The following is a 26642-nucleotide window of genomic DNA, read 5'->3' as shown; positions in this document are numbered from 1 at the left end:
GTTCTCACCGTTCCAGGCAAGCCTGATCAATCAGATGTGCAGCCTGGGTTAGCAGCCAGCCTTTCCCCGGCTGCTCCCTGCCCCCCACCCCAGCCCTTCTCCCACCTACATCTCCTCCTGAACTTCATGATTTATAGCTTAGGCTGGCCAAGGTCTGAAGGCCCCCTCCACCAGCAACAGCTAAGAAGGAGAGAGCTGTCTGGTGTGGGGGCATAAAGGAGACCCTGAACAATTCTAGAGACAGGACATACAGCCTTCATAAAAACGAGGGAAAAGGGTGGAAGCCAAGACCCTGCCCCTAACACACACTTTCCCAGAGCTCACAGAGTGACAGTGTCCTAAAGGTGTCATTTTCACTCATTCCCCTGGTTCACCTTAAGAACTGAGCAGTGCAGATGAATGCAGGCTCCCCCCCCCCCACAAGCCGTTCTCTACATTAACATCTAGTCCCTTAGTGAAGGCCCCCAGGAGGGAGACTGGACTGGAACAGAGGTCAGGCCTGCCTCCAATGGCAGAATCTGTTTCTGGTCTCTTCCACCCCTCCACTACAGTGGAAACCCTCCTGGCTTTTTTAGGTTTCCCGAGAGTACGAACGCAGGACCACACTAGGCAGTCTGCTGTGGCTTGCCTTGTGGCCCACCAAGAGATCCCCGATAGCCCTTTCCTACCCAGGCATTCCTGCAGGTCCTAGTGACCTCCCAGTTTTGAGACAGGAACATGAAAGGACACAAAGGACCCAGGGGGTGGTGCTGTTGGGTCACTAGCGCCTGTCTCTCATATCTCCAGTGACCACCACTCTGTCATCCTGGTCGGGGCATGCCCGGAAGTGCAATGAGACAGCCAAGTCCTACTGCGTGAATGGAGGTGTGTGCTACTACATCGAGGGTATCAACCAGCTGTCCTGCAAGTAAGTGACCGGCAGGGGTGGGCACCAGGGCCAAGAGCAGGGGAAGAGATACTGGGGCAGAAGTGGAGGGCTCTAGAAAAAGTGAGCTTCAAGCTATTTGGAAGTGATCCCCAGGGGGCACAGACAGGGTGGTTTGCCACTTTCTAGTCTTTTTCCTGGACTCTAAAGATATTTAAGCTCTAAGGGATGTGTGGATTCCTACAGACCTGGTTTGCTAGGCCCCTATCACCCTGTCTCCTGATGCCCACCTTTTACCAACACTCTGCAGGGAGGTGGAGATACCAGTCTAAGGCACTGGGTGTTCTCTCTCTCTCTCTCTCTCTCTCCCTCTCTCTCTCTCTCCCTCCCTCCCTCCTTCCCTCCCTCCCTCCCTCTCTCTGTCTCTATCTCTGTCTTTATCCCCTCCCTCATTTTGTCTTTCCTCCCCATCTCTAAGCAACTCTCCAAATTTGTCCTGATTGAACATGTGCTGGCTGATTCTTCTCCAGTAGTGATAAGCCTGGAAGTGTAGGACACAGGCTCCAGAGCCCCTGCCCCTGATGGCCCCACTCTTGTTGTCTAGAGGGGAAATGGGGGTTTACGAACTGAGGAAAGAACTGGCCTTAGATCTGGCTGTTCTTCTTACCCTGAGACCAGAAGTGGCCAATTCTTCTTCCCTGAACATTGCTTCTGCCATTTTAACCCCAGTCCCTCTCTATGGAAAGTGGGGACTCCAGCAAGGATACCACCATGGGGGTAGCCCAGTGGAGGAAGTGGAGGTAGCCCCAGCAAGAGCTCCAAGGAGCTCAGAACTCAACTGTCCACACTGCAGCACTCAGGACTGTGTGAAGGAAGCCACCAGAAAGGACTGTTTCAGCCTTAGCAGGTCTTCCTGCATGTGTGTGAGGAAGCTGACACAAACTTAAAGAGTACAACTCTGGCCAGACCTTAAGGAAGAATAGGAAGAGGGTCTAGTTAACAACTTGGATTTCTCAATGCAACCCGTGCCAAGGGCCCCAGACTGGGTACCTGAGCTGTCCTGTTTCCATGGCCTCTGGACAAAGGCAACAAAGTGTTGCTAGTTCAGAAAGAGGGTTTTGACCAACTTCTGATAGAAGAACCTTAAGCTTTCCTGCCTCTGCCCACTCCCCACCCTCAGGTGAGATCTTGCACCTCTATCACTAGCTTGGCCTTTTAGTCATGTGAACCTGCAGAGGTGATTAGGCTTTTTAAAGAGTCCTGCACAGGCCAATAGGATCTCAGCATCCATGTGTCCTCCCACTCACCCGCAAGAGAGCTTGGTGGCACTGCCAGGCAGAACTGTGGCTCTGGCCCCAGCTGGCCTTCTTGATGGCTTCCTCCATGGTCCCACCCTTCACCTGATGTCACCCCTTCCCCGCTCCTCCCTCCTGAACCCCTCAGAGAAGTTCCAAGAGCAACAACAGGTACTCCAGGGAAATTGAAGCCTGCCCTCAGCTTCTAAGACACAGCCACAATAGCAGCTCAGGCCCCAGGAAACCTCATGGCCTTGCAACTGCTCTCATTGCAATAGAGATCCCAGTATGCCTCACAGAGAAGTCCTAGGCCTGACTCTCCTTCCCCTCTGCCACACCAGGCCTCTCCTTCCCCCTAGTCTCTTGGACCCCTGAATCCCTCAAAGAATTCAGCATTATCACTAAAGTCAACCCTGGCTACAGGCAGGAAGAATCTGCCCCCCCAAGACAGGTACAAGGACAAAGCAGGTCCCTGGAGTTTCAAGATGGAGTGCAGTATCAGAAAGGGAAGGTTAAAACAAAGGCTCCCAGGAGAACCTGCCAGCATGACTGTGCCCCTAGGAGCCAGGGGATATGCTCTGCTACATTTGAAAGGAGCAGGGAGGGGCCCTGAGCCCTTGTGAACTCCAGGGTGCCCTGTTTCCTCCCTACCCACCCAGGGCAACTTGGGTTTCAAACTTCCCCATCTTTGCCCCCCTGGGACAGCCCCAGTCAAGGCTCCCTAACCTGCTTCCCTCAACCCCTTTGTCACATGCAAGGAAGAAGGACATCCTGGCTGGGACTGCAGTCCTTGGAGCTGTGCTGGAGAAGGGCAGGGGGGAGGGGGCCGGGCAGAGCCCAGAGGCCATTCTGAGGGTGGGAAATGGGGTGGGAGGTGGGGCAGGCCTCTTGGGGTTTCTGAGGACACCTGAATGGAGTGAAAAGGAAAGAACTTAGGAATGGGACTCACGTCTACCATTTGTGCTGTTTGTTTCTTTTTCTTTTGATTTTTTTGCATTTCCGCTTAGCTTGGATAATGAAACTACACTGGTCAGTTTCATTCCAGTTTCTATAAAACTCAGTTTTCCCTCCTGGTTTTCTTACACTTGTTGCTGTGTATTGGTTCAGAGCACCCCCCGCCCCCCAGGGAGTGTTGGAAATCAGGCAGGCACACTCCATAACCCTCTTGTTTTTCTGGAAGTCAGTGCCAAAGCAAAGTGTCACTGATACTGAATTTTGTTTTTGTTTTTGTTTTTTTTTTTTTTTTAAAGAAAACTTAAGGGGACTTGAAACGGGGGTCCAAATCAAGGTGACTGTCTCCTGTCTGGGCCTCCTCTTGCCGTTTTCTCCTCTTCTCTCCGTGTGTTTGTTGAGCACAGTTGGTGCGTGACTCTTGGGGACTGGTTCAGGGGATGATGACAGAACAAGACTCTTTCCAGCCCTGTGCATATACCAGTGGCATGCCGCCCTCCCCCATCCGCTCATCTCCTTCATCCCTGCTTCCCCCACCCCATCCCACCCCATCTGCCTGCTCATCCTCACTACATCTCCACCTGCCCTGTGAGCTCCGAGACCCTGGCTCCCTCCAGTGCCTGGGCCACAGCCTCATCTTCATCCTTCCTTCTCCAGGTGAGGGCAGCACACATGGCATTATCCCCAGGCTACCAAAAGGAGAAACTGAGGCCCGGGAGGTGGGTGGGGAACAGGGACAGCAGAGGTCATCACCTCTCTGCCACCCCGGATGTAGCCCATGGGCTCTCCTCTCTGCCCTTCTCTCACCCTGCTCTTCTCCAGCCCCAGGTTCAGACCTTCTCAGAGTCAGAGGTGACGCCTTATAGAAAGGTCTAGGAAGGTTGCAGCCTGCTGCCCCTTCTGACCCATCCCCTATCCCCCCAAACTTCTGATAGTCATCCTGTTTGAGTGGGAGCCAGAGCCACCAGCCAGCCACCCACACCCAATGCAGACTCCTTTCATGTTGATAAAAGGAGACTTCTGGCTCCTTCTACACCGGTCTGGCTCTGAGGCAGAAAAGCTGAAGGACCTGCTTAGACATAGAACCTTCTCTGAAGAAGCCTGAGTCTCCCTCCACACACAGGACTTCCAAGAGGAATAGAAATATCCAGGAGCCCCTAAAGGAACTAATGCCCCCAAGGGATAGTGCTGGCTATCAGTCCTCCCTGACGCTGACAACCCTATTTCCCCAAGACCTTTTCTTTATCTATCAAGAAGGAGCACCCCTCTCTCAGAGAGATGCAAGGATGTTGCACAAACACCATAGCACATTTGTGTTGTGCACCAGGCACTGGCACCACCTGGAAGTCAGTAACCCTGAGCAGGCAGTCAGACTAGTTCAGGCTGAGTGTGGGACAGGGACACGGGGGTCTTTTTATAGTTGTCACTGCTTTTAAAGATTCCTGGAACAGCAGCCCTGATATCAAATAAGTTTCTTTAACCTTTCTTGCCCCTTCACTCCACTGTTCTCTCTTACACACACACACACATACATACACACACACACACACACACACACACCTGCATACATGGTTTCCCTGACTCTAAGAGCCCAGCTAATGGCAGACAATGGACACAGTCAAGCCTATTCCTTTTCTGTTACTTTATAGAATCCAAGAATCATTTCAACTTCTAGGTCTTTATCCTCTACTCCCAAAGGTGCTTCTGCTTGAAAAATAATCACTTCACTCACTTCTAATGCCCCACATCAGAGCCCAAGAGCAAAGAAAGAAGAGCTAAACCTGGCTGGAGTCAGGTGGGAAGCCTTGGCCACCTCCTCTATCTTCCTGGACTAAAGTGACTAGGGACAAGGGTCAGGGATCAGAGCTATTGCCAAGCCAGATCTCCAAATGTATGTGCTCCACGCTCCACCACCACAATGTCCGGCTCTCCCTCCTTCCCAACCTAGAGAGATACCACACAGGCCCAAAGAAACTCCAGCGAGAAGTCCACAAGCCACTACTGTTCCCTGTTCCTCTAAATTAGAAGCCGTAGGGTTTTCCTGATTATCTATCATTGCCAACGGCTGATGCCAAACTGTAAGGCCAAGGGCTCTCTTGTTACGTTCAGAAGAAGGCTAAGGCAGAGAATTCTCACCTCCTAAGGAATTCCAGGTTGACTAATGTTGCACAGTAACCTGGCACCGAGGGGCTTCCCTAGTTCCTAAGGGACTGCAGGCCAGGGCAACAGAGACCTGTTTCTGAAGAAATTCATGCATAAGGGTCAGCCCGGCCATGTCTGTGAGCTTCTCCCTAGGTGACTAGCCTTCCTGGGGTTCAGTAGAGAGCACAGGACTGGGCATGTCTCCTAGAAATCTACAAAACTGGGACTTGCTTAAGGGAAGAGGTGGCAGCCAGAGAACAGAAGGACGTGTACCTTGAGGGCATGACAGGATCAGGGAGAGGGGGGGTGAGTGAGTGATCCAGGCCCAAGCCAGGACAAAGCCAGGCCACAGTGGAAGAACAGGTCCCAGGGCAGGCAGGCCAAGGCTGGCTTCCAGCTGTCTCCTGTACAGACCAGGGTCCCTGTTAGGCTGCTCTAACCTTCCCCTAAACCAGGTGTCAGGAAGGCCGCTGAGCCGAAAGCAACTCTGCCTGTCCTCCAGCTCCTCAGCTTCTCACTTAGCCTTCCTCACATCTGCCACTTCAGGACAGGCAACCTTCTTCAAAGTAGACCCTCTAAAAGGTGCCTTCTGTGCCCAGCCAGCCAGAGCTATGACACAAGACCCTGTCTCTAAAGACACAAACAAAGCTTCCTAGGTCAAATAAGCTCATATAATTCAGTTATTATCTCCTATGCTAATGAAGACTGCTACTCTACAGGAGCCCTGGGGGATGGGTTTCCCAAACACGCTGGGCCACAGATCCCTCTCTGAGAGAACTGATCAAATACCTTCTAGGTCCCTTTGGTCCTGAGCACACAGTGTGAGAACAGCCTAGCAGAGCTCTACTTTGAGTTTTTTGGGAGCTGTTCCATAGAGAAGGAAACCTGTCCAGAGTCCTGGAGAGAATCCTTCAACAGAGCCTGGAGGAGTGACACCAGGAACTTGTACCTTAATAAGTCTGCCTGCCTGGCACCCGGGGCTACAGTTCTGGCTTCCCCGGGGGACACCAGGCAGGTAAGAAGCAAAGCTCCCCCAACCAATAGGACTTAACAACCCCCACCTTTCCCACCCAACTTCCCTAACTCATCCTCCTCCCTGCCCCACCCTGCCTGCCCCATCCCCCACAGAGACACATGGATTAAAGCGTCCTGTCTGTAAGGAGATGACAGAGCCCTCCACCCAGCCCCTGGCTCCAGCCCCTTCAGCTACAAGTGTGACCCCAAGTGCCTGACTTGGTTTTCTCATTCATCCCTGCGCACTTTGACTTCTAACCTTAGCCTCGTGGATGATGCCAGTTTGTTCTGTGATTTTTCCCCTTTTCCTTCTCCAGATGTCCAAACGGATTCTTCGGACAGAGATGTTTGGAGAAACTGCCTTTGCGATTGTACATGCCAGATCCTAAGCAAAGTATGTTTGAAGATACAAACACAAGTCCCTGCTCCTTAGAAAGCTTCCGGGTGCAGTCCCCCAATGTAGGGCATAGGGCCAGGGGTGTTGGTTGTTTTGATCTTTGGCTGTTATGTTTCGTTTCTCTTTCCTTTTTTGTACTTTGGTTTGTTAGTTCTTTTGTTTTGTTTTTGTTTTGCTTTGTTTTTTCATTTTTTTTTTTTTGGCCTAATCTTTGGGTTTAAAGTTTAGGGCTGCAGGTAAGGGGCAGAGTGGCAAGGCCAGTACAAATGGTAACCGTGGCGAGGAACCTCGCTGGCGCTGGCAGGAGCCTGTGCCGGGGTGTTGCAATGCCTGTGTCTTGCTATCCTGGCTCTCTCTTTCTGGTTTTCTTTCTTTTGGTAGGTGTCCTGTGGGATACACCGGGGACAGGTGTCAGCAGTTCGCAATGGTCAACTTCTCCAGTATGTTTCTTTCTTCTATTTCTCTTCTTCCCTGGTGACTGGCAGTCTCCTCGTGTGGGAGGGATGGGGCCTTACCAAGTCTTGGAGGAAACAGGGGTGTCCTGAGCTCCTCTCCTTACCAGCAGCCTCTGCAGAGGAGACGACACACCCCTGTCCCCCACACACCCCCATAAGTCACCTGTATCACCTGAGAATAGCGATGTGGAATTCTCTGCAGCAGCAGAGCCATGTTCAGGCCTCTTCCCTCTTCTGGAATCAGGCAGCCTGCCAAATGTAGGAAGAGGCATTTGCAGGGCCCTCTCCTGCCTCTGAAAGTGTCAGGCTGCCAAGCCAGGCAGTGAGTGTATGCATGTTTTTGTGGGTATGTTTGAGAAAAGGGAAGGGGTCTCAAAAGTCTGCCTTCTGGTCTGGCCAGAATGGTTTGTGTAGGGGTTCTAGGACCAAGGCAGAGGGGAGATTGAAAGAGAGCAGGTCTCAGAGCAATGGTTTCCATGAATGCTTCCAGAGACACGTACGTGGCTACAGGATGAGATGAACCGAGGGCAGCAGTTGCTAAAAGACTCAAAGGAAACTCGTGACTCTTCCCAAGACTCCACTAGTCTGAACACAATCCAGGACTCCATCTCCTTTCTTTCCTCCACACTGAGCAAGGGAATGATTGCAGCTCAAAGATTTGGCTGCAGAGTGGATTGTCTTAATTAGGGCCTGAGAGCACTTCGTTCAAGCACCACCAGGTGGAGGTGGAACGGAGCAATAAGCCCCTGAATAGTCGCAGACTTGGTTTGGGGCCCAGTGGTGTTTTGGTCTTCAAGGCCAGAACCATGTCACCTATCCCATCCTGCAGAGCAGACTAGCCCCCTGATCCTTTTATGGATGACATCTGGGTTCTGTGAGCAGTAAGGAGCCATAGAACCTAGATGGTACTTGGATGTTGGGAAGGAAAACTCCAAAAAATACCAAGAGGGTCATTAGATAGCACATCCAGAAAAACAGTATTAGAGTTTGGGTCTTAGGGTAGAGAAATGAATCCTCAAATTGTCCTTAGAGCCCAGAAACATATCCACTGCCTATGGGAGCCTTTGGGCCCCAGCAGGTGAGGGCTGGTAGACCCAGAGTGTTACTTCTGTGCACAATATGAGAGGCAGTACTCTCTCTAGACCCTTTTATTCACAGTTGATGGAGGAAGAGAGGATAAAGGCAGAATATGTGAACAAAACATGTAGTCCTAAAGAAATCTCTAAAACCTAAGCTCGGGAGAAATTCAAAATCAGATCCAGCCTATGTGAAGAACTCTGGGGCAAGGTGAGCCTCAGGAGAGGACAGAGCAAATAGGCAAGAGTGGGCTAGGTAAGACAGGCAGCGGGGGTCCTGTTCCTTTCTACCTTGGGCCAAGAGTCTCCCCAGCTTAGGAAACTGTTCTGGACAGGCAGCCCTGGGTCAGAGAACAATAGAACCTCCAGAATATGGGCTACTATGAAAAGCCCCTTGGCCAGCTAGAACACATCAGCCTTCAGCTTGTGTCTGCTGGAACCCAAAAGAAAGCCTGCGGATGGAGTTCCCAGCCTTCCTGCCTATGCCATCAGTACCATGCAGGTGCCTTTATGTGGAGAATTCCTGTTCTTCCAGTGTGCTCCGCAAGAGCCCTTGTGATGTTCTAGAACATAATGAGTACAAAGATGTCATCCTGGGCCTCTGAAGTGCTCAGCTGCCCATTCAGAAATGCCAGGTGCCTAGATCCCTAGCCCTGGGCACTGCTTAAGTGCTCTGGATTTGTCCTCTCATGCGTAGGATGAGGATAGAGGCAGCTGTACCTAGAAAGAAGCAGTGTGGAGGAAATGAAGGGATGCCTGAGAGAGCTCCTCTGGGAGCCTACTATCATCACTAGAGGGCAACTTAGTATCTCTCCCAGCTACAAACGGCAGGGTGGGGGCAGGAAGAGAATTAGTCCTTAGAGGATGCCTCCCAGTGTTACTGAGCAAAGCATCTGCCCCTGCCACCTACCCAGACCACCTCAAGAACAGGCAATCTTTTAGAGACTGAGAAAACAGCCTTTGACCCCAACAGCACTTTGAAGTTTCTCCCACTACAGGCCCTGCCCTCCTGAAAGGGAAAGCTGCTAGCCCATCTGTGTCCCACATGTGTATGACTGTACTCTCACACATGCACAAACACACAATGTGTGCTTGCATTCACACACACACACACACACACACACACACACACGAGCAATGTGCTCACATCTGCACATACATCACTGCCTCCTCATCCAGGCACTTTTTATGACTGAAATTGGTTATATCCAAGACAATAAATTTGCACAAATGTCCTAAAGGCCTGGCCTTGCTGGAAATCCAGAATTCAACTTACAACATCAATATAAACATTTCTGATACTCAGTGGGGCCACCCCATCCTGACTGAGTGCCATGCAAGAAACATGAGTAGGATAGTGCTCCCTTAACTACAAAAACACAGCTGTAGATCTTCAGCGTCTGTCCCCAGACATCTCAGGATGAGAGTCACCTACCAAGTGACTGTCCAAACTCTCAGCTGCCTCACCAAGCATGCCAGCCACCACTGGCCCACTAGGAGCTGGCCGTTGACATGGTCTGTTTCCCAGATAAGTGACCTGGAAGGAAATTCTCAGAGGGCTTTGAGAGGCTAATCTGCTTCTGCAGGTGGCCACCATCCCCAGGAATAGCCAGACAAGCCTGAGCAGGATCAGCCATAGCTTAGCCCCATGGTCCCTCCATTCTCCACTCTGCCTCCTGATTTCCTGCATCACCTTGAGAAAGCATCCTGGCACCATGAATAGACTTGAACAACTTTTTCTGAAAGTAAGCTGAAGACCAGCACTAAGAACCTGGGAAGGTGGTCTGCTGTCTCTCAAACGAGCCTTGCCGGGCACCAGAAACCTGCCCCTGAGTGCTTCAAAGTCCTAGGCTCCAGAATACACTGTTCAGGAACCTCTCTGAAACCCTTTGACCCTTTGAGCCAGAGAGGACCCTGAGCTGCACTTAGGGCTTCAAGCGGTCATAGCCAAACTGCAAAGAAGCCAAGTCTTCACCCTCAATCACCCCAGCTTCAGAGCAGAATTGCAGAGGGTTGTGTTTTAAGAGATGGATGAGAACATCTTCGATGGCCTATGCACAATGCTGATGGGGTCAGAACTCCAGGATCTTCCTCAAGATTCCCGGTGTCAGGACTTTCTTGGTCCCCAGCTCAGAGCCACCCACTCTCCTGCTCTTCCCAATACAGATTCCTCTGAAATCCCTTTCAGAAAGAGACAGGCCAGATAATGCTCTGGATGCCCTTCCTTCAGAGCAGATGAGAAGTCAAGTCTAATGCCACACCCTCACCAGGTCTAGGGAGCTGACCTGGCTGATCTGTAAGTCACTGAGGGCATGTACCCAGGCAGGTGTGAAGGGGAGCCCTGGTACACACATGCTGAACCTCCTGTCGGCCAGGCACGCTCACATGTGCCTCTGTGTACAGGTGCTCCTGAGAGAACAGATACCACAGATCAACCACATCCACATAGCAAGTTAGGGGCGAAACAGAGCCCCGGGTCTGTGGAACAGAACAGGCCGTGCCTTAAAAGGAAAGGCAAGCTCTTTAAAACACCGCTGAGATTTCTGGGCTCCTGCCCAGACCTTCTCCCATTGGCCTGAACTGTTCTGAAACACAGCCAGGTTTTCAGACCTCCCAGGATCCCATGACAAGGCCTGATCCTCCACCGCCACCATTGCAGCCGAGGGACTGAGACCTAGATGGCTTGGGTGTCTCTTGGAGTCACAAACAATGGCAGAGCTGAGTCTTAGACAAAGGCCCTTTTATTTAACCTGTCAATGCTGTAAGCATCCACTTTTCCAAAGCCTAAACTCACACATTCAGATAACAGTCTCACTTCCAACACTGTAATTTGTCCACAGTGTAAGGAGTGTGCATGCTGCACAAATAAACCCACTCTTCCTTCACTCTGAGTTGTAGGTACTCTCCTAAGTGGTGAGATGGGTTTGGGTACCACAGCTCAACCCTAGGAGCCCAGGGTATATAGGATGTCAAGTAGAGCAATGACTTGCTGTTTGGAGTCTCTTCCTCTACCCATTGTTCCCCTCTAAGACACCAAAGCTCTGCACTCCGACTGCCAGGAGATATGCCATGCCAGCTAGGCTTGCAGCACAAGGCAGTGACATGGGGCCAGTCTGGAAACGTGACACATTCATTCTGAACAGATGAAAAGGAACCCCCCCCCATGAATAAGCTAGGACTGGTGGCAGATTGACTTCAAGAGAGCTGGAGTGGAGGGTTGGAACTAGAGCCAGAAGGAGGGCATCAGCACTCCTCCTTGGACCCTACCTCACTCACCCTCTGCTCCTGGGGGACATCGCCAACTGACTCTAGCACCTGTGCCTTCTCACTGGGTACTAACTCCACTGCTCACCTCTAAAGCTCCTGCCTGCCACTTCTAACATGGCCTCTCTCTTGTGTCCTTGGGCTCTCGGGTACTGGGGACCAGGGAGGGAGCTCAGGAGGCTGGGAGGGGGCGCTACTAACATGCTTTCACCTCGCAGGCTGACTGCTCAGTGTTCGAAGAGTCATGACCAACTTTTTTTCTCTTTCTCTCTCCTACCCTCCCCTCCCTCATTCTCTCTCCCCCTGCCCCTCTCACTTTCCTTCCTTCTGCACTACCAGAGCACCTTGGATTTGAATTAAAGGGTACGGAACCTGATAACTCCTATGCATCATCCACAGCCCCTCCCCACAGCCTCTGACACCAGGACTAAGGAATATTAGGGTTCCCTTTTCCTCAAGGGGAAAGTTGATGATTCTGAAATTTTCCCTGGCTTCCTCAAGATGCATTGATGATGTTGATGATGTTGATTGAGAGAGGGTACCCTGCAGTTCAAACTGTGCCCTGGTGCTCAGTTAGCACCCCCTTCGGGGGGGGGCCTGTAGGGACTTGCCAGTCAGTAACCAAACCAGACATGGCTACCCGAGGGTTAGTGTCTGCAGAAGCCTGGTTTGAGGAGCTCTGCAGAGAGGCCACTTTTCCCATCTCACCTTGATCCTTTTTCCTTCCCAAGTCCACTGCTTCTCAATCTGCACTAGGCTGGAAGCTGACAACTCCTCACTTGCTTCTGTCCCTGCATTGTGTCTGTCTGCCAGACTCTGCCATCTGCTTGAGCCTTTCACTCCTTCCATGATCTGTCCCTATGGTGGCATGTTGTATGTGTGTATCTGGGCTAAACCACCAAGGATTTAATCTGTACCTACTCTTTCTCCTACCCCCAAGAACCTTACATGTGATTCACTACTCCCATACCCCAAACCCCACCCCACCTCCACCAAAGGCACACTGACCCTTTAGCCTCTAGAGGAGGCCCACCTGTCTGGAAGGGACTTTGAAGATTAGCATTTTAAGCTCTCTGGCTTGATGCAAGGAGATGCTGAGGATCCAGATGTGTCTTAGCAACAGATGTGGAGGGCTCAGGATTGGTGGGAATGCTGTGGTAGTGACGGTGTGGAACACCAGACATGACTCAGAGACTACATATATGGAAAGGCTTTTTTCATGGGGAGGTCCTAGCTCCCCAACCACCTAGTAGTCCCTATCAGCTGCTCTCTGTAGAAGGCAAAGCTCAAAGTCTGAGTGTGGCCATCTGAGTCTCAGGGTATAGGAGAGGAGAATAGAGGCTAGGATTGTACTGCGGTGCACAGGAATGATCTGCAGGTATGTTAGGATGGAGGATAAGGACATCTAGCTAGCAGGTGTCTCAGGGCAAGACTCGAGGATACAGAAAGGCTGTGGAATGTCTGTGTTTAAGCCCAGGACATTTGGGTTAAAATTGCCAGCCCAGGGAGGTGAGTATGGATATATGTCTGTCTGGGTGGGGTGCACACATTTGCCTACACAGTAAACATTTGCTCAACACCAGAATTTACTATACTTAGCCACCTGGAACAGCATTCAAGAGGAGACAGCAACAAACAGGAAACGCTGTTGACAAGAGATACAGAAGAAAAGAAAGTGAGCTCAGGGCTTGGCTGAAGTAGAGTGCTACTGTGACTCATGAGCAAGAAAAGTTTGTCCTACATGATAGCCAGCCCCCCAGACAACTGGGAAGAGTGTCGAAGCTCACGCAGACTTGCCTTATTCGGTGGTTAGAGATGCTGTAGCTGGCTCCAAGCACAACATGCCACGGATAAGATCCAAGTGGAATGTGAAGCTGGGTAAATCAGGGGCCTTGAAGATACAGGAAGCCATGGGTTTTTATACTTTCACTGAGAAGCTGTAGCGCATGTTTCTAAGCAGCAGGTTAGAACTAGCTATCTGTAGAGAGCGGGAGTGAATCAGAGTCAGGAGAAGCAGGAACAGAAAGGCCTGTCAAAGAGTGGCCATCTCTAGTTGAGGGAGCCCCCTCCTGGACCACAGGGGCAGCGGTGAAAACGCTCACTGTGTTTAGATCTGCCACTCCCTTGGAAAGCAGAGCTGAGATGACTTTTGGATGGGCAGAGGAGGTGTGGAGAGAGGGAGTAACAGGAGAGAAGCCTCACGAATGATATGGGCAAGCAGGTGGAGAACAAGGCTAGTTTGGCTAGCTAGTAGTTTGGCTGACCCAAGAGCAGGGAGAAGTCAGAGCAAGAGATGGAAATGGAGGATGTATACAGAGAGTCTGTATACCGTCTGTATGTAAAGTCTGTCTAGATGACACATGCATGAATGTCTGTGTGAAAGGCATGTCTGTGACTCTGAGCGTCCAGAGCGTTTGCAGTTCTTAGGTTGCTGGTATACATAGGAGGTGACCTAAATCTGAGGGATTGGGACATTTCTCAGAGCTCTGCCAATCATGGAGGTCCTGCCTCTACTTATCAGTGAGCTGGGAGCAGGGGAAGATGGCAGTGCCAGCCAGCAACTGGAGGTGGGGTGGGCCATGGCCAGTGCTATTACCTTTTCCTTGTCTTCTTCCTGGCTTTCTGTTTTAGAGGGGCAGAGATGGCCATGCCAGGCACAGAAGATAGACAGGACAGTTGGACCCAGCCTCTCTCAGCTTGTAATAAAGATGGGTCCTGTTCCTTGTGCACAAGGACATTCCTAAATGCCAGGCTGTACTGCCACTGGAAGGCCTCTCACCAGAAGACAAGGTGCAGTGAGCCAAGGCACTACCCTGACCAGGCTGTGGGAATGGAGAAAAGCCTTTCTTCCCACATGCCACTCTAGCCCCAGTGTGCTATATCCCTGCTTCTGGCCTAGCATCCCTCCTAAATCTGGGTCTGATACCTTGTAATCCGCCCTTTTTAGGGAAGCTGAGAAAGGCCTTTGCTCTAGGTCTCTGTTTGTTGCCATAAAGAACAACTCTCTGCAGGGCTTCCCTGGAGCAGGTCAGGGGTACTGGTCAAGGTGTTGCCTCCCCTCTACTGTGGCCTTGGAACTTCACCCCCTACTTCATCCCCCCAATCCCCTTCATTTTCCACTCATGTGCATGGGCAGGTAAGGGTTTTAGGGGAGGTGGTGACCAGAAGTCTGAAGAGAGGCAAAGGCAGTCTGAGAACAGGCAAGGGGAAGGTATGGAAGGAGGCAGACAGATCCTGTTCTGAGGGAGCCCACGGCTTGGGAATAGGGAGGTTGTGTGCAAGCATCTTCATGGGCTCTGTTCCTGCTCTGCCCTGCAGAGGCTGAGGAGCTGTACCAGAAGAGAGTCCTGACAATTACTGGCATCTGTGTGGCTCTGCTGGTCGTGGGCATCGTCTGTGTGGTCGCCTACTGCAAGACCAAGTGAGTGTTACATGCTGAAGCTGAGAACAAGCCAAGCCAGTGGGGGATGGCCTGCAATGTTTCTCTGAGAACATACTTCCATTCTGTTTCCCACCATGCCCAGTATGACTGCCCACAGCTTTCTGTCCCCAACAGTCTCTGGGCCTCTGTAACTGTAGCACTAAGGGACAGACACAGAAAAAGTCTTGATTCAAACCCAACTCTGCCATCACTTATAGGATCTTGGGCAAACTAAGTCCTTTCTCCAAGTCCTATGATGATGAGTCTAGTGTGCACCTCAAAGAACATTATAGTGGCCTCAATGGAGCTCCCAGCTTCCCTTGTAGGCTCCTGGAGTAGATGGAGCAGGGAGTACTGGTGGATGAGAGGCCCTGGACCATGCAGGGAAGAAGATGTGCAGGGAAGGCTGCATTCTCAGGACACACAGCTACCTCAACAGCGCTGTGCACACCCACACTGGAAGTACTGAAAATGAGCAGAGAGGAGAAGAGATTAGGCTATCTCAGGGCAGTTAGAGGCAGAACTGGAAAGGTTGTGGAGAGGGCAAATCAAAGACAAGCCAAAGAGGGCAACCCAGACAACTCAAAGCAGAAGCCAGGAAGATTGGACAGACGCTAAAGACATATGAGATTCAAAAGTCTCATAAAACCTTGATGCAGAGCTTCAGATAGTATGGAACCAATGAAGGCTGTAGAGTGGGATCGTGAGCCATTCTTTCAGATCTGGGAAGTGGGCCTATGTGGAGCCACCATTTCAGAGACTGAGTCTCTGGGTCTGGACTCCTGCTGCCCTACAGATGGGATCTAAGGTCCTGCTGACCTCATCTTGGATGGGACCAGAACCAGAAAGGCTGGGAAGTAAGGAGAGGGTTGAGACTGGGCCAAGGAAGTTAAGCCCATTAACTGAGGAAAGAAGCCACCTGTTCTGACGCCCACGACACTTACTCATTACTGAAGGCTACAAGTCTTCATCGGAACTACCTACAACCAGAACATGACCAGGCACAGGACCAGTGCCCCACGCAAGTTGTGCCAAAGCAGTTTTGGTTTGGAGCTTTTTGTTGTTGTTTGGTTTGGTTTGACGCACGGTCTTACTATGCAGCCCTGACTATCCTGGAATCCACAGAGCCCTCCCTACCTCCATACATCAGGCCACCAAAATACATTTTTAAGCACCTCTCCTCAGAGCAGAATGTCTCTCTCTCAGAAGCAGCATTCAGGCTCAGCCATAAGTAGATGAGCTATGAAGAGGCTGGAATTCAGGGTAGAACACTGAATATGACCAGAAGCAAGCTGTCCAGCAAGCTGGGTGGAAAGCCGCAGCAAGAAACAAGCCTGGGAAGCAAAACTGGGACACTGAAGGCCAAGGAAGCCTTTGAGCCTTTGAGCCTAAGGCTGATATAATTACAGTTGTTTATGATAAAATAATTTACTGAGCATTTATTATGTGTCAGTCTACAGAAGTCCCACAGGCCTGGCTCCTGAATCACAGCATCCTATTTTATTTTCTTTGGAAAACTTTACTCAAAGTGTCTAGCTCACTTACTTGTGTATTTACCATCTGCCTCCCCTACTGGCTCCAGGCTACATGAGGCATGGACCATGTTTACCTCATCTGTTCCAAAGAAGAGTCTGGAACACAGTAAAAAAAAAAAAAAAAAAAAAAAAAAAATCCAATAAACGCTAAACAAATGAGGGAGGGAGGGGCTAGCACAGTGTTTTTTGTGAGCTTTTGATGGTCAGTGGTCTTTGGGATGATAAGGGGTCCTACAATACAAATGGAGGAAGTAAAACACTCCCAGAACTGGCCCAAGGTCACACAGTGCAGAGCAATGGGATTCCATGCACTGCCCAGCCTCCTTAAAAGGAAAGCCAGGGAATTCCATCCTTTAGGGTAGCCACACTAGGCTCACCTATCTTTCCCCTTGTGCAGAAAACAGAGGAGGCAGATGCATCACCATCTCCGGCAAAACATGTGCCCAGCCCACCAGAACCGAAGCCTGGCCAACGGGCCCAGCCACCCTCGGCTGGACCCTGAGGAGATCCAGATGGCAGATGTGAGTGGTGTTCCCAGAATCACCCCCTCTTAGCTCTTACTGAATAGCCACCTTCTCTGGCTGCAAGGACAGGCCAGGATGGATGCCAGTCCAGCCCTGTGTATCAGGCACTGCCCCGATGGGGACTCTGCCCATTTCCATAAGGAAGAAATGTGTGGGGTGTTGATTGTCTGGAGCCATCTCTGACCCAGTGGGGCCTCCCTTAACTAGAGCTCTGCGCTTATCACTTGCCCTCCCGACCAGGAAGGGGAGCCTATCTAGTCTCCATCACTAACTCCTCCCAACTTTCTGTGTGTCCTAGTACATCTCCAAAAATGTACCAGCTACAGACCACGTGATCCGGAGGGAAGCTGAGACCACATTCTCTGGGAGCCACTCCTGTTCACCCTCTCACCACTGTTCCACAGCCACGCCCACCTCCAGCCACAGGTGAGCTGCACCGGGGCCCATAGACCATGTTCATTCCTGTATGTTGTCGGTCAGTCATCCACAGCTAGCTGATCTCTTGTGTTCATATACTGACCACAGTCCACCTGACTCTCCAGTACTGGAACAATCTGTCCACACAAGCACAATGGCTCCCATAGCTGAAAAAATAACAGGCTGATCCCTCCTTCCATGGAGAGATCCATGCAATAGTCAGAGCTTCCGAATATTGGCCAGTGAGGCTCCGATCCTGAGAAATGGCTAAAGAACATGGGGATAGAAGTGTTCTTTATCACCAAGCTGGGAGACCTTGGTGAAGGGGATGGGGGAGCCTCTACACATGATAGCTCACCAACCACAGTTCTCCCATTATCAGGGTTGAACATCTGTGATGCCCCCCCATCAGTGCACTGTGGAGAGGACAGTGAGCAAAGGGAGTCACAGATCAGACAAAGAACCCAGGGCAAGGCGGTCACAGAACCACACACCTGCGCTCGGACAGCCTACCCTTCCTAGCCCATCAACTGACTCCTATCTGCCTTTCCCAGACATGAAAGCCACACGTGGAGCCTGGAACGTTCCGAGAGCCTGACCTCAGATTCCCAGTCAGGCATCATGCTCTCATCGGTGGGCACCAGCAAGTGCAACAGCCCAGCATGTGTGGAGGCACGGGCGCGGAGGGCAGCAGCCTACAGCCAGGAGGAGCGGCGCAGGGCTGCCATGCCACCCTACCACGACTCCATAGACTCACTTCGTGACTCTCCACATAGTGAGAGGTCAGTGTCCACCCCTTCACGGGACCCCACCTTGGCTAGAAAGCTGGCACTGCCAACCCAAACAAGGTCCCATCAAGGTTAGGTCGTCTCCTGGGATTAGAATTGCAGCTGGCTCAGTAGATCTTTGTTGGAGTGACCACACAGTTTGTGACACCGGGGAGCATTAATAACCATACTGGAGCACCAGGGACAAACAGGGCTGTTGAACCCAAGGCTGACCTATTCTTAGAATCACCTAAAGTTCCCCATATCACAACAGAAACAGAGAGACACTGAGACCAAGTGAACTAGACGGTAAGGAAAGGGTCATTTTCAAGGGCACTGACCTGAGCCGTAAGAACATGTGCCAAGAATGATCTCAGGGCATGTCAGCAGCAGTAGCCAGGTCCTAATGCCCAAGGCATTGCTGGAATCCTGAGAAGTTGATAAAGGAAGAACCAGGAAATTCTTCCCCCTACCCCTCAGGCTGGCAAGATTATTATTGCAAATGAATGAGCTTGCCCACCAAGCCTGATGACCTAAATTTAATTCCTAGAACCCACGTGGTGGAAGGAGAGAGTCAACTCCCACGAGTTGTCCTCTGAACTCCATATACATGCTATGTCATACATGTACTCTCTCTCTCTCTCTCTCTCTCTCTCTCTCTCTCTCTCCCTCTCTCTCTCTCTCTCTCTCTCTCTCTCTCTCTCTCTCTCTCTCTCACACACACACACACACACACACATACACAGGAGCTAGGCCCCTTCCTTATCAGCTTTGCAGTGGCTGCTAGGCAAACAAAGTCTGTGAGAGGAAAGCAGAGGAAGGCACACATCAGGCAGGACAGGTTCCAGGACAACCGGGAGCAAATTCTACCTCTTTCTGACTCTCTGCCAAGCCTGGGCTGATCAAGCATGTCAGAGATGGCCCTTCTGTCTTAGTCTAGAGGAGTCACGATCAGGGATAAACCAGACACATTCGGCAGTTTTTAATAGTATTAAGCATAGACACCACACTAGGACAGAGAAACCTCATCCAAATATAAACTCCAATATTTCCCGCTCTGAGTCCTGCTCCACTATCTGAATGATCTGGGGCGGGTACTTCAAAATTTGTTCCTTCAGTGTAGATGAGGGGAAACAATTCCTGCTACACATTGGGCTGGAAAAGGCCCCAGGATAATGCAGAGTTCTACCTCAGTCATGCCTGTCTCTGTTGTCATCAGCACTGGATGGTGGGAAGAAATAGGGAGACAGGGAAGGGATGCTTTCTAGGAGAAACACCTGAGCATGCTTAAGAGAAGCAGGATGGGCTGTCTGAGGCTCAACAGGCAGTCTGGGGACACAAAGATGGACCAAGAGCCCATGGCTTCTGCTTGCTTGGGAGGCAAGATAAATAGGTAGATAGGAAGGCCTTCCTTAGCAGAGCCGATTTGGTTGGTTGGTTGGTTGTTTGGGGGGTGGGGGTAGGGGTATTTTGTTTTGTTTGCCCTGGGAACTTCCTAGAGTAAAAGACAGACCCCAAGGTGGTGGCATGACCAGAGAGAACATCTGGTTCAGGCTGGAGAGTACTTTAGGAGACAGGGTGTGGGTCGGAGTTAGTAGTTAACCTGATCTGCATGTGAGAAAGGGGGGAGGGTCAACTGGCTCGGTGAGAAAGAAAAAAGACCCTAAGCCAGTTCCAGAAAGCAGGCAAGCACCTGGCAGTGCAATCTGAAAGAAAGGCATGGAGGTGAGTGATCCAGGTCCTTAGGTGGAAAACGATGGAGGCTGATGGCTCACCTGAGAGGGGACCAAAAGGGTCATCAGAAAATATATTGGCAAAAGAAAACTTTTCAAGGAAGTAAGGAGAGTGAAGACAGTTGTTATCTTGGTAACTTTCAGCCCTGGCTTGAGGTGCCTACTTGGTGTCACTTCCTCTGTGGCAACCTTTGGCTACAATACAAGAAGGCATGTTTCCCTCACTCAAGCAGAGTAGGGCTGGGGCGTTGGGGAGGAGAGGAGGTAAAGTCCCTTCAGGAGCATCCGGGGAATCTCTGAATGGTGACTAGTGGTTCCTGAAATTAAGCATACTAGTTTCTGCCTAACCTGGACTCAAATCACAGGGACAAGTACCCAGGATTCACACTGGGAGGTATTAGCAAGAAACAGGCCTTCAAGGACCTAGGGATCATCTGCTCTAAGCAGAGACACCTAGTGGTGTCTTGGTGAAACAGGGAGAAAGGGGTTAGTTGATTCTGAAAGAATGGAACAGATCACATTTTGGTCATTCCGTCCTTGGCACTTAAAGTCTGGGTCCCTTTTTCCTATGTGTAGTACAGCCCTCATCCACAGATGCTACAGAATAGAATAGGCCACACATAAAACACCCGAAGCTGAGCGTGCCCCAGAGACTGTGAGCATCCCTACCATACTCTCATAGCACATTTCTGAAATCACATCACACTGGAATTAACACTATAGTCATCTATGCTTAACAGATAAGAACAGGCTGGGAGGATGATAGAAACTAAACGTGGTCAGAGCCACAGCCCTCACTCCTATGGTCAGAGTCCTTTTTGGTTGGGATCTCTGTTGAAATGACACTGCACCCAGTTTCCCGACCCACGCCTCTGTCTCTCCCGCAGGTACGTGTCAGCCCTGACCACGCCCGCGCGCCTCTCGCCCGTGGACTTCCACTACTCGCTGGCCACGCAGGTGCCAACTTTCGAGATCACATCGCCCAACTCTGCGCATGCCGTGTCGCTGCCGCCAGCCGCGCCCATCAGCTACCGCCTGGCGGAGCAGCAGCCGCTCCTGCGGCACCCAGCGCCGCCGGGCCCGGGGCCCGGGCCCGGAGCGGACATGCAGCGCAGCTACGACAGCTACTACTACCCGGCGGCGGGGCCCGCGCCGCGGCGCAGCGCCTGCGCGCTGGGAGGCAGCTTGGGCAGCCTGCCCGCCAGCCCCTTCCGTATCCCGGAGGACGACGAGTACGAGACCACGCAGGAGTGCGCGCCCCCGCCGCCGCCGCGACCGCGCACGCGTGGCGCGTCCCGCAGGACGTCGGCGGGGCCGCGGCGCTGGCGGCGCTCCCGCCTCAACGGGTTGGCGGCGCAGCGCGCACGCGCGGCGCGGGACTCGCTGTCGCTGAGCAGCGGTTCGGGCTGCGGCTCGGCGTCGGCCTCGGACGACGACGCGGACGACGCGGACGGGGCGCTGGCGGCCGAGAGCACGCCTTTCCTCGGCCTGCGAGCGGCGCACGACGCGCTGCGCTCGGACTCGCCGCCGCTGTGCCCAGCGGCCGACAGCAGGACTTACTACTCCCTGGACAGCCACAGCACGCGCGCCAGCAGCAGACACAGCCGGGGGCCGCCCACGAGGGCCAAGCAGGACTCGGGGCCCCTCTAAGGCCTCCCGCCTCGCCCGCCTCACGTCTCCAAGGAGAGCGGAGACCACCGACTGGAGAGGGGAAAAGGAGCGAACAAAGAAATAAAAATATTTTTATTTTCTATAAAAGGAAAAAAAAGTATAACAAAATGTTTTATTTTCATTTTAGCAAAAAAATTGTCTTATAATACTAGCTAACGGCAAAGACGTTTTTATAGGGAAACTATTTATATGTAACATCCTGATTTACAGCTTCGGAAAAAAAAAAGAAACAACAAAAAAAAAAGAGAGATGGGCCAATTTTTTGACTCTTTAATAGAAACCTATATTGTGGTGCCTTTTGCTGTACGCTAATCTGGGGCTCCTGGAGAGCCGTCTGGGGTGCAGTGTGGGGATGGACGCTTGTAGGAACCCAGACTTGGGGGGGGGGAGAAAAGGCATGGAAAGAAGAGACTGAGGTTTTAACGGTTCTGAGGGCAGTGAACAATGAGGAAGAAAGTGAAGATAAGACGAAATTTTATCTTCCCCAGCCCAGGTCTGGAGTCCTGAGCAGGGAAGGCAGGGATCCTAGCCTTCGAGCTGGAATTGAGATTGGGTTCTTTCCAAGGGGAGACACAGGCCTCCTGCTACAGCAACTAGAATGGGGAAGGGTCCTCCCCAGCCCTCACAGCTGCTATGAGAAAGAGGACAGAGAAGGCTGTCTCCCCACCAGCCCCCGGCCCAGGGAGGGGGCAGCTCTACCAGGGGCCCAACCTTCGGCTCCTCCTCCCCTGCGGCCTCCAGGACATCCTCTGTCCTCTGCAGCACCTTCGTTTACAGGTCGTCTTTTCTATTTTACTCCTGCATGTCCTTTGCATTTCAGATTCTTTAGATTGAATGCATGGTCACGCTGGGACCCAGAAGAGCCACTCCGACAGTGTATTCGATTCCCCTTTTAGCAATAAAGTAACACCATATCCTCCTCACAGCCCAGCTCCCAACCCACCTATGACTTCCATCTTCCAGTCCTGCCCTCCCCAGCCAGCCCTCACGACTGGATCCAATGCTAATTTGTCAAAAAAAAAGAAAAAAAAGGCAATTGTCTAAAAAGCAAACAAACATCCCAAACAGAAACAAATGGGAACCCTGACATGTCCGAACACCTGACTGTTGACACTTGAACATTTTTATATTATAAATAAAATCAGAAATAACTCCTGTTTGACTGTGTGTACCTAGCCCCAGGTGAGGAGGGAAGATAGGAGGGCCTAGGATGAGGCACGTGGGTATTGGTAGAAAGACTGGATAGAACCAAGGCAGTCTCTGAGCGGAAGTGACCCTCTCTCCAGTCCCTCTGGCCCCAGCTCCCAGGACCTGCTCCAAGTCTTCCTTCCAAATCATTTATAAGGTGTCCCCCTGGGTGCCAAGGAACCCAGCCAAGGGACTGACGCAAATTGTACTGCTTTAAACTCAGCCTCAGAACTCTAGCCCAGTTCCTGCCCTACAGCTAGGAAGTTGGACTGAGGCAACAGTTTTCTGCCCAGGTGGGTGAAGAGGAAAGGGTTGTGGGGTTGGCATTGGGGCAGCGGAGGCAAAGATGACCCTTGGGGCTTCAGGCACGTCACAGGCAGAGTCTGGACATGTAAGACAACATAATGGGTACCCTCATTGCCAGAAAGACCAGAACAGCTGCAGCTGCTGTTCCTGAACCCACTATTGCTCCTTCCCCAACTGTATGCCCCCCTCAGAGCCAGGGCCTGTCTAAACCTGCAGCTCTGATGAAGGTCTGATCTCAGGCATGGAGGAGGCAGATAGAGTCCAGGGTAAAGAGTCTTTCTCGTCAGCTCCCAAGAATACCAGGAACCAGGATTCCAGCCAGAACCTGAAACCTCCCCAAAGAGCTAGAGTGAGTATGTGCACGTGTGTATGTGTATGCGCATTCTTGAAAGTTCCAGCGTGGGTCTGGACAGACACTTACAGAGTGGGACAGAGGGGGCATAGAGCAACAACAGGGACTGAATCTGAGTCCCTGCTGTCCCTCAGTAGCTATATGGCTTCTCCAAGCCACGGTTTGCTTGGTGAGAAAGGAGAAAACAATTGTATAGCTTTTGAGTTGCTATGGAGGTCACATGCAGGTGGACCCGGCACTGTTCCTGATTGATACCTAGAAGTCTTGATGGTAGTAGTGACAGAAACCTGTGCCTTGGAACCGTGAGTCACAGTGGCAAAAACTCGATGAGATGATTAAGAAAAGTCTAAACTTATAAAGTCATTATATTTGTTATGGGGTTCTGAGGGGCACTTATTACAAAGGAGGGGAAATGAAAGAAAATGTACTGGGCTGAATGTTACAGAGACCTGTAGATCATGGCCAGACCTCACCAGATGAGCCATTAGATCCTTTCTGCTGTCTGTTTGCCTTCTTAGGGCACTAATCCTTATGTGTGACCTCTGATCTCTATGAAACCCCAGATTAACTGCTCTGACCTCTTGGTGAGCCCTCTGATCTCATTATGATCTAGGTTAACATCTTCACCTAAACTCTGTGACGGCTGTAAGTTGTTGCCTTCTAAGTTTTCATCCAGAAACCACCGGTAGGACTCAAATGACTCCGGTTAACTTTGAGTGACCACTCAGTGAACTCACCGACCTGTACACAACTTCCATTTCATTCCCTTATCATCTGCCCTGGATTCAAGGATAACCCACCAAGAGTCCAAGACCAGAACATCCCCTCCTTCACTGCTCCCTTATTGCATTAGCCAGTATTCAATGGACAGGTATGGCTGGGACATGGGAGCATGCTTGACCAGAGAGCCCTATTGACCACCCTGACTCTCAGGTTTTAGCCTTGGGGATGTGGAGTATATGGCCTTTCAGGAAGCACTGCAGTCATTTCAGGCAACTTCCTTTCCACCACCCTGTCCCCTGGAACACTCAGGACATTCTAGCAGCTTCCTAGGTCAAAATCCTCTTCCCCATTCCCAATTTTCCTTTACATTATCACTTTAGTATTTTCTCTAGTCCCTCTCAGCGTCCTCAGCGGCAATGGTAACCACTTCCCTATTCTCCCTCATAACGCTGAGAGCCATAAACACAGGTCCCCAGCACTTACCACTGTCCCGAGCACACAGCAATAGTAGATGGCACATGGTTGGCCTTCAGTGAAGAGGATAAAAACTATTTGTCAAGAGTTAGGCACCCGGAGTTCCTGAGCCCTGGAGCAAACCTCCCAGGACCTTCTTGGGCCCTGGATTTGACCTGTCCTTATGGGTTTGTTAGGGGTGACAGGGAAGAGGGGCAGGATGGTCTATTAGAATGCAGGAAAGAAATATTAGAACTTTGATTTAGATTTATTTTCATCTCATCTTTTTTAAATTTCTATTTTTGTATATGTTTTATAATGTACATAATATTTTAGTACAGTAGTACATGTATATAATTTACAAATAAAGAATTATACAATTAAGGAAGTGAACTAAAAAATGTCTTTACTGATGGGAGGCACAACTAGTGCTTGGGAAATCACGTGTGTCCGAGGCTAACAAACCTGCTCCTCTGCTGCCATCCTCCACCTCATGACACAGAGAGTGGGACACTAGCTGGAAAATCAAAGGACCTACAGGCGGCTGGACAAAGAACTGAGATCTCTTTACTGCCCCCTAAATTGCCTTTCTGATCTCATTCAAGTGAGCATTTGCTTCCCCTGAGCGAAACAAAGGGACCAGATGTTTTGGTTATAAACCGCACTTCAGCTAATCCAATTTAGACGATTTGGATTTCAACCCGGTACACCTCTCCATAAACTCCCAGCTCCCTGCATCAGATGGGAGTGGACTCAAAGTGTTAAGCGCTTAGTTGCAAGGCTTATGTCACCCAAGACTGCAAACTGTTGGTCAATCAATAGGAAAGATTAACTCGTGGTAGCTGTGTCAAGAGAGCTATCCCAGAGACTCGCTTGTTGCTCTAAGTGATGCCTTGTTTAAAGAATGTCAGCCTGTGAGAGACATGTGTCTCTACTCTCAACCGGGTCCTTAGCTTAGCCTTTCTGATTGGCTAGGAAAAGGAAAGGATTATCACTAATCAAAACCTTGTCACTCCACCTTCTCCCAGACCGAGAACTAACAGCTCCCTTAACCCTACTCTACCACCCAGCCTGGGCCTGCTGCAGGATGGTACTCAGCAAGGTACAGTGTCCTTCCTTACTGCCAGCAGGTCTGTGCAGAGGCCACCACTGGAACTCGGAGACCTTGGCAGTATTCACGGAAAGATCAAAAACAAGCAGAGGTGTGCTCCCAAGGCACTCATCCTACAGGACACCCCTGGGACAGAGGAGGTGACACACACATCTTGTTCAGTCCAAAAGCATCAACTGGAAAGTTGATTGTGAGTCACTAGTCAGCGGGAAAAGGCAAAAGCACATAAGGTCTTCATCCTTCTATGCAGAGTGCTGGAGCAGCAGACAACCCTGTTGCAGGCTTCCTGGCTAGTGGGTCAAGCTCCAAGACAGGCTTTTTCCTTCATCTGGTTTTATCCTCTAGTGGGTAGTAGTTCCCAACCCTTCCTTAAATGAGTTCTTTATATATATATATATTATTTGTGTGTGTGTGTGTCTGTATAAAATAAGAGGCTAGAGAGGCCTCAGGGGATGAAAGGAGAAGGAGACACACACAGGAGAGGAATCTGCTTGGCACTGAGTGAAGGTTAGGCCCCAGATTATTGCAATGTGAGGCAGGAGAACTGGGCCAGTTGCAAAGGTTGCTGGTGGTCCAAAGACCTGCTGCTGGTCAACTGAGAAGACAGAGGAGAAAGGATGGGTGGCCAAGCTGAGATGCAGAGTCCAGACCCACCCTCACAAACATAAGATGAGGGAGGAGCTTGATGAGAAGGGAGCCTGGGAAACGGATGGACTTCTTCAGCCTAGAGAAGGTCTAGTCTGCAAACCAAGGCCCCATGACCGGAGGGCATCAGGGCTAGGAGAGAGTCTAGGCCGAGATGGCCCAGGATGCAAGAAGATCAGTGTCAGGAGTGACATCTCCATCTCCTTGAGCACAGAGCTCTCCATGCCCCTCTGATTGCCTGTTAACTGCTTGGTCCAAGCAGTTCCTGGCTGGAATTGTGCTTACCGACCCCTCTGGGGACATTTGCCTGGCTCTAGGGCCTGCACAGCCACACCAG

General features: G+C 51.1%; 1 protein-coding gene across 3 annotated transcripts in view; it reads left to right on the top strand.

Annotated features, from left to right (window-relative positions):
* The window catches only part of NRG2 (neuregulin 2), a gene marked incomplete at both ends in the record, with an annotated part of 173367 nt that extends 151861 nt beyond the window's left edge, over window positions 1-21506 (top strand). For 2 of the 3 annotated variants that reach the window (XM_080920354.1, XM_080920356.1), the window contains 7 exons: window positions 787-907; window positions 6585-6661; window positions 14778-14880; window positions 16813-16936; window positions 17238-17365; window positions 17911-18138; window positions 20744-21506. In XM_080920354.1, the coding sequence (XP_080776480.1) occupies window positions 787-907; window positions 6585-6661; window positions 14778-14880; window positions 16813-16936; window positions 17238-17365; window positions 17911-18138; window positions 20744-21506 (1544 nt within the window). Of the gene's footprint in view, window positions 1-786; window positions 908-6584; window positions 6662-7045; window positions 7105-11798; window positions 11823-14777; window positions 14881-16812; window positions 16937-17237; window positions 17366-17910; window positions 18139-20743 lie in introns of all 3 variants that reach the window. The other variant, XM_080920355.1, reaches the window with a different exon arrangement.
* Between the last annotated feature and the right edge of the window lie 5136 nt (window positions 21507-26642).

The sequence above is a fragment of the Micromys minutus genome, assembly GCF_963924665.1.
Source record: "Micromys minutus genome assembly, chromosome: 8".
NCBI lineage: Eukaryota > Metazoa > Chordata > Mammalia > Rodentia > Muridae > Micromys > Micromys minutus.
The sequence above is the reverse complement of the archived record's forward strand: the minus strand, read 5'-3'. Positions and strand labels throughout refer to the sequence as shown.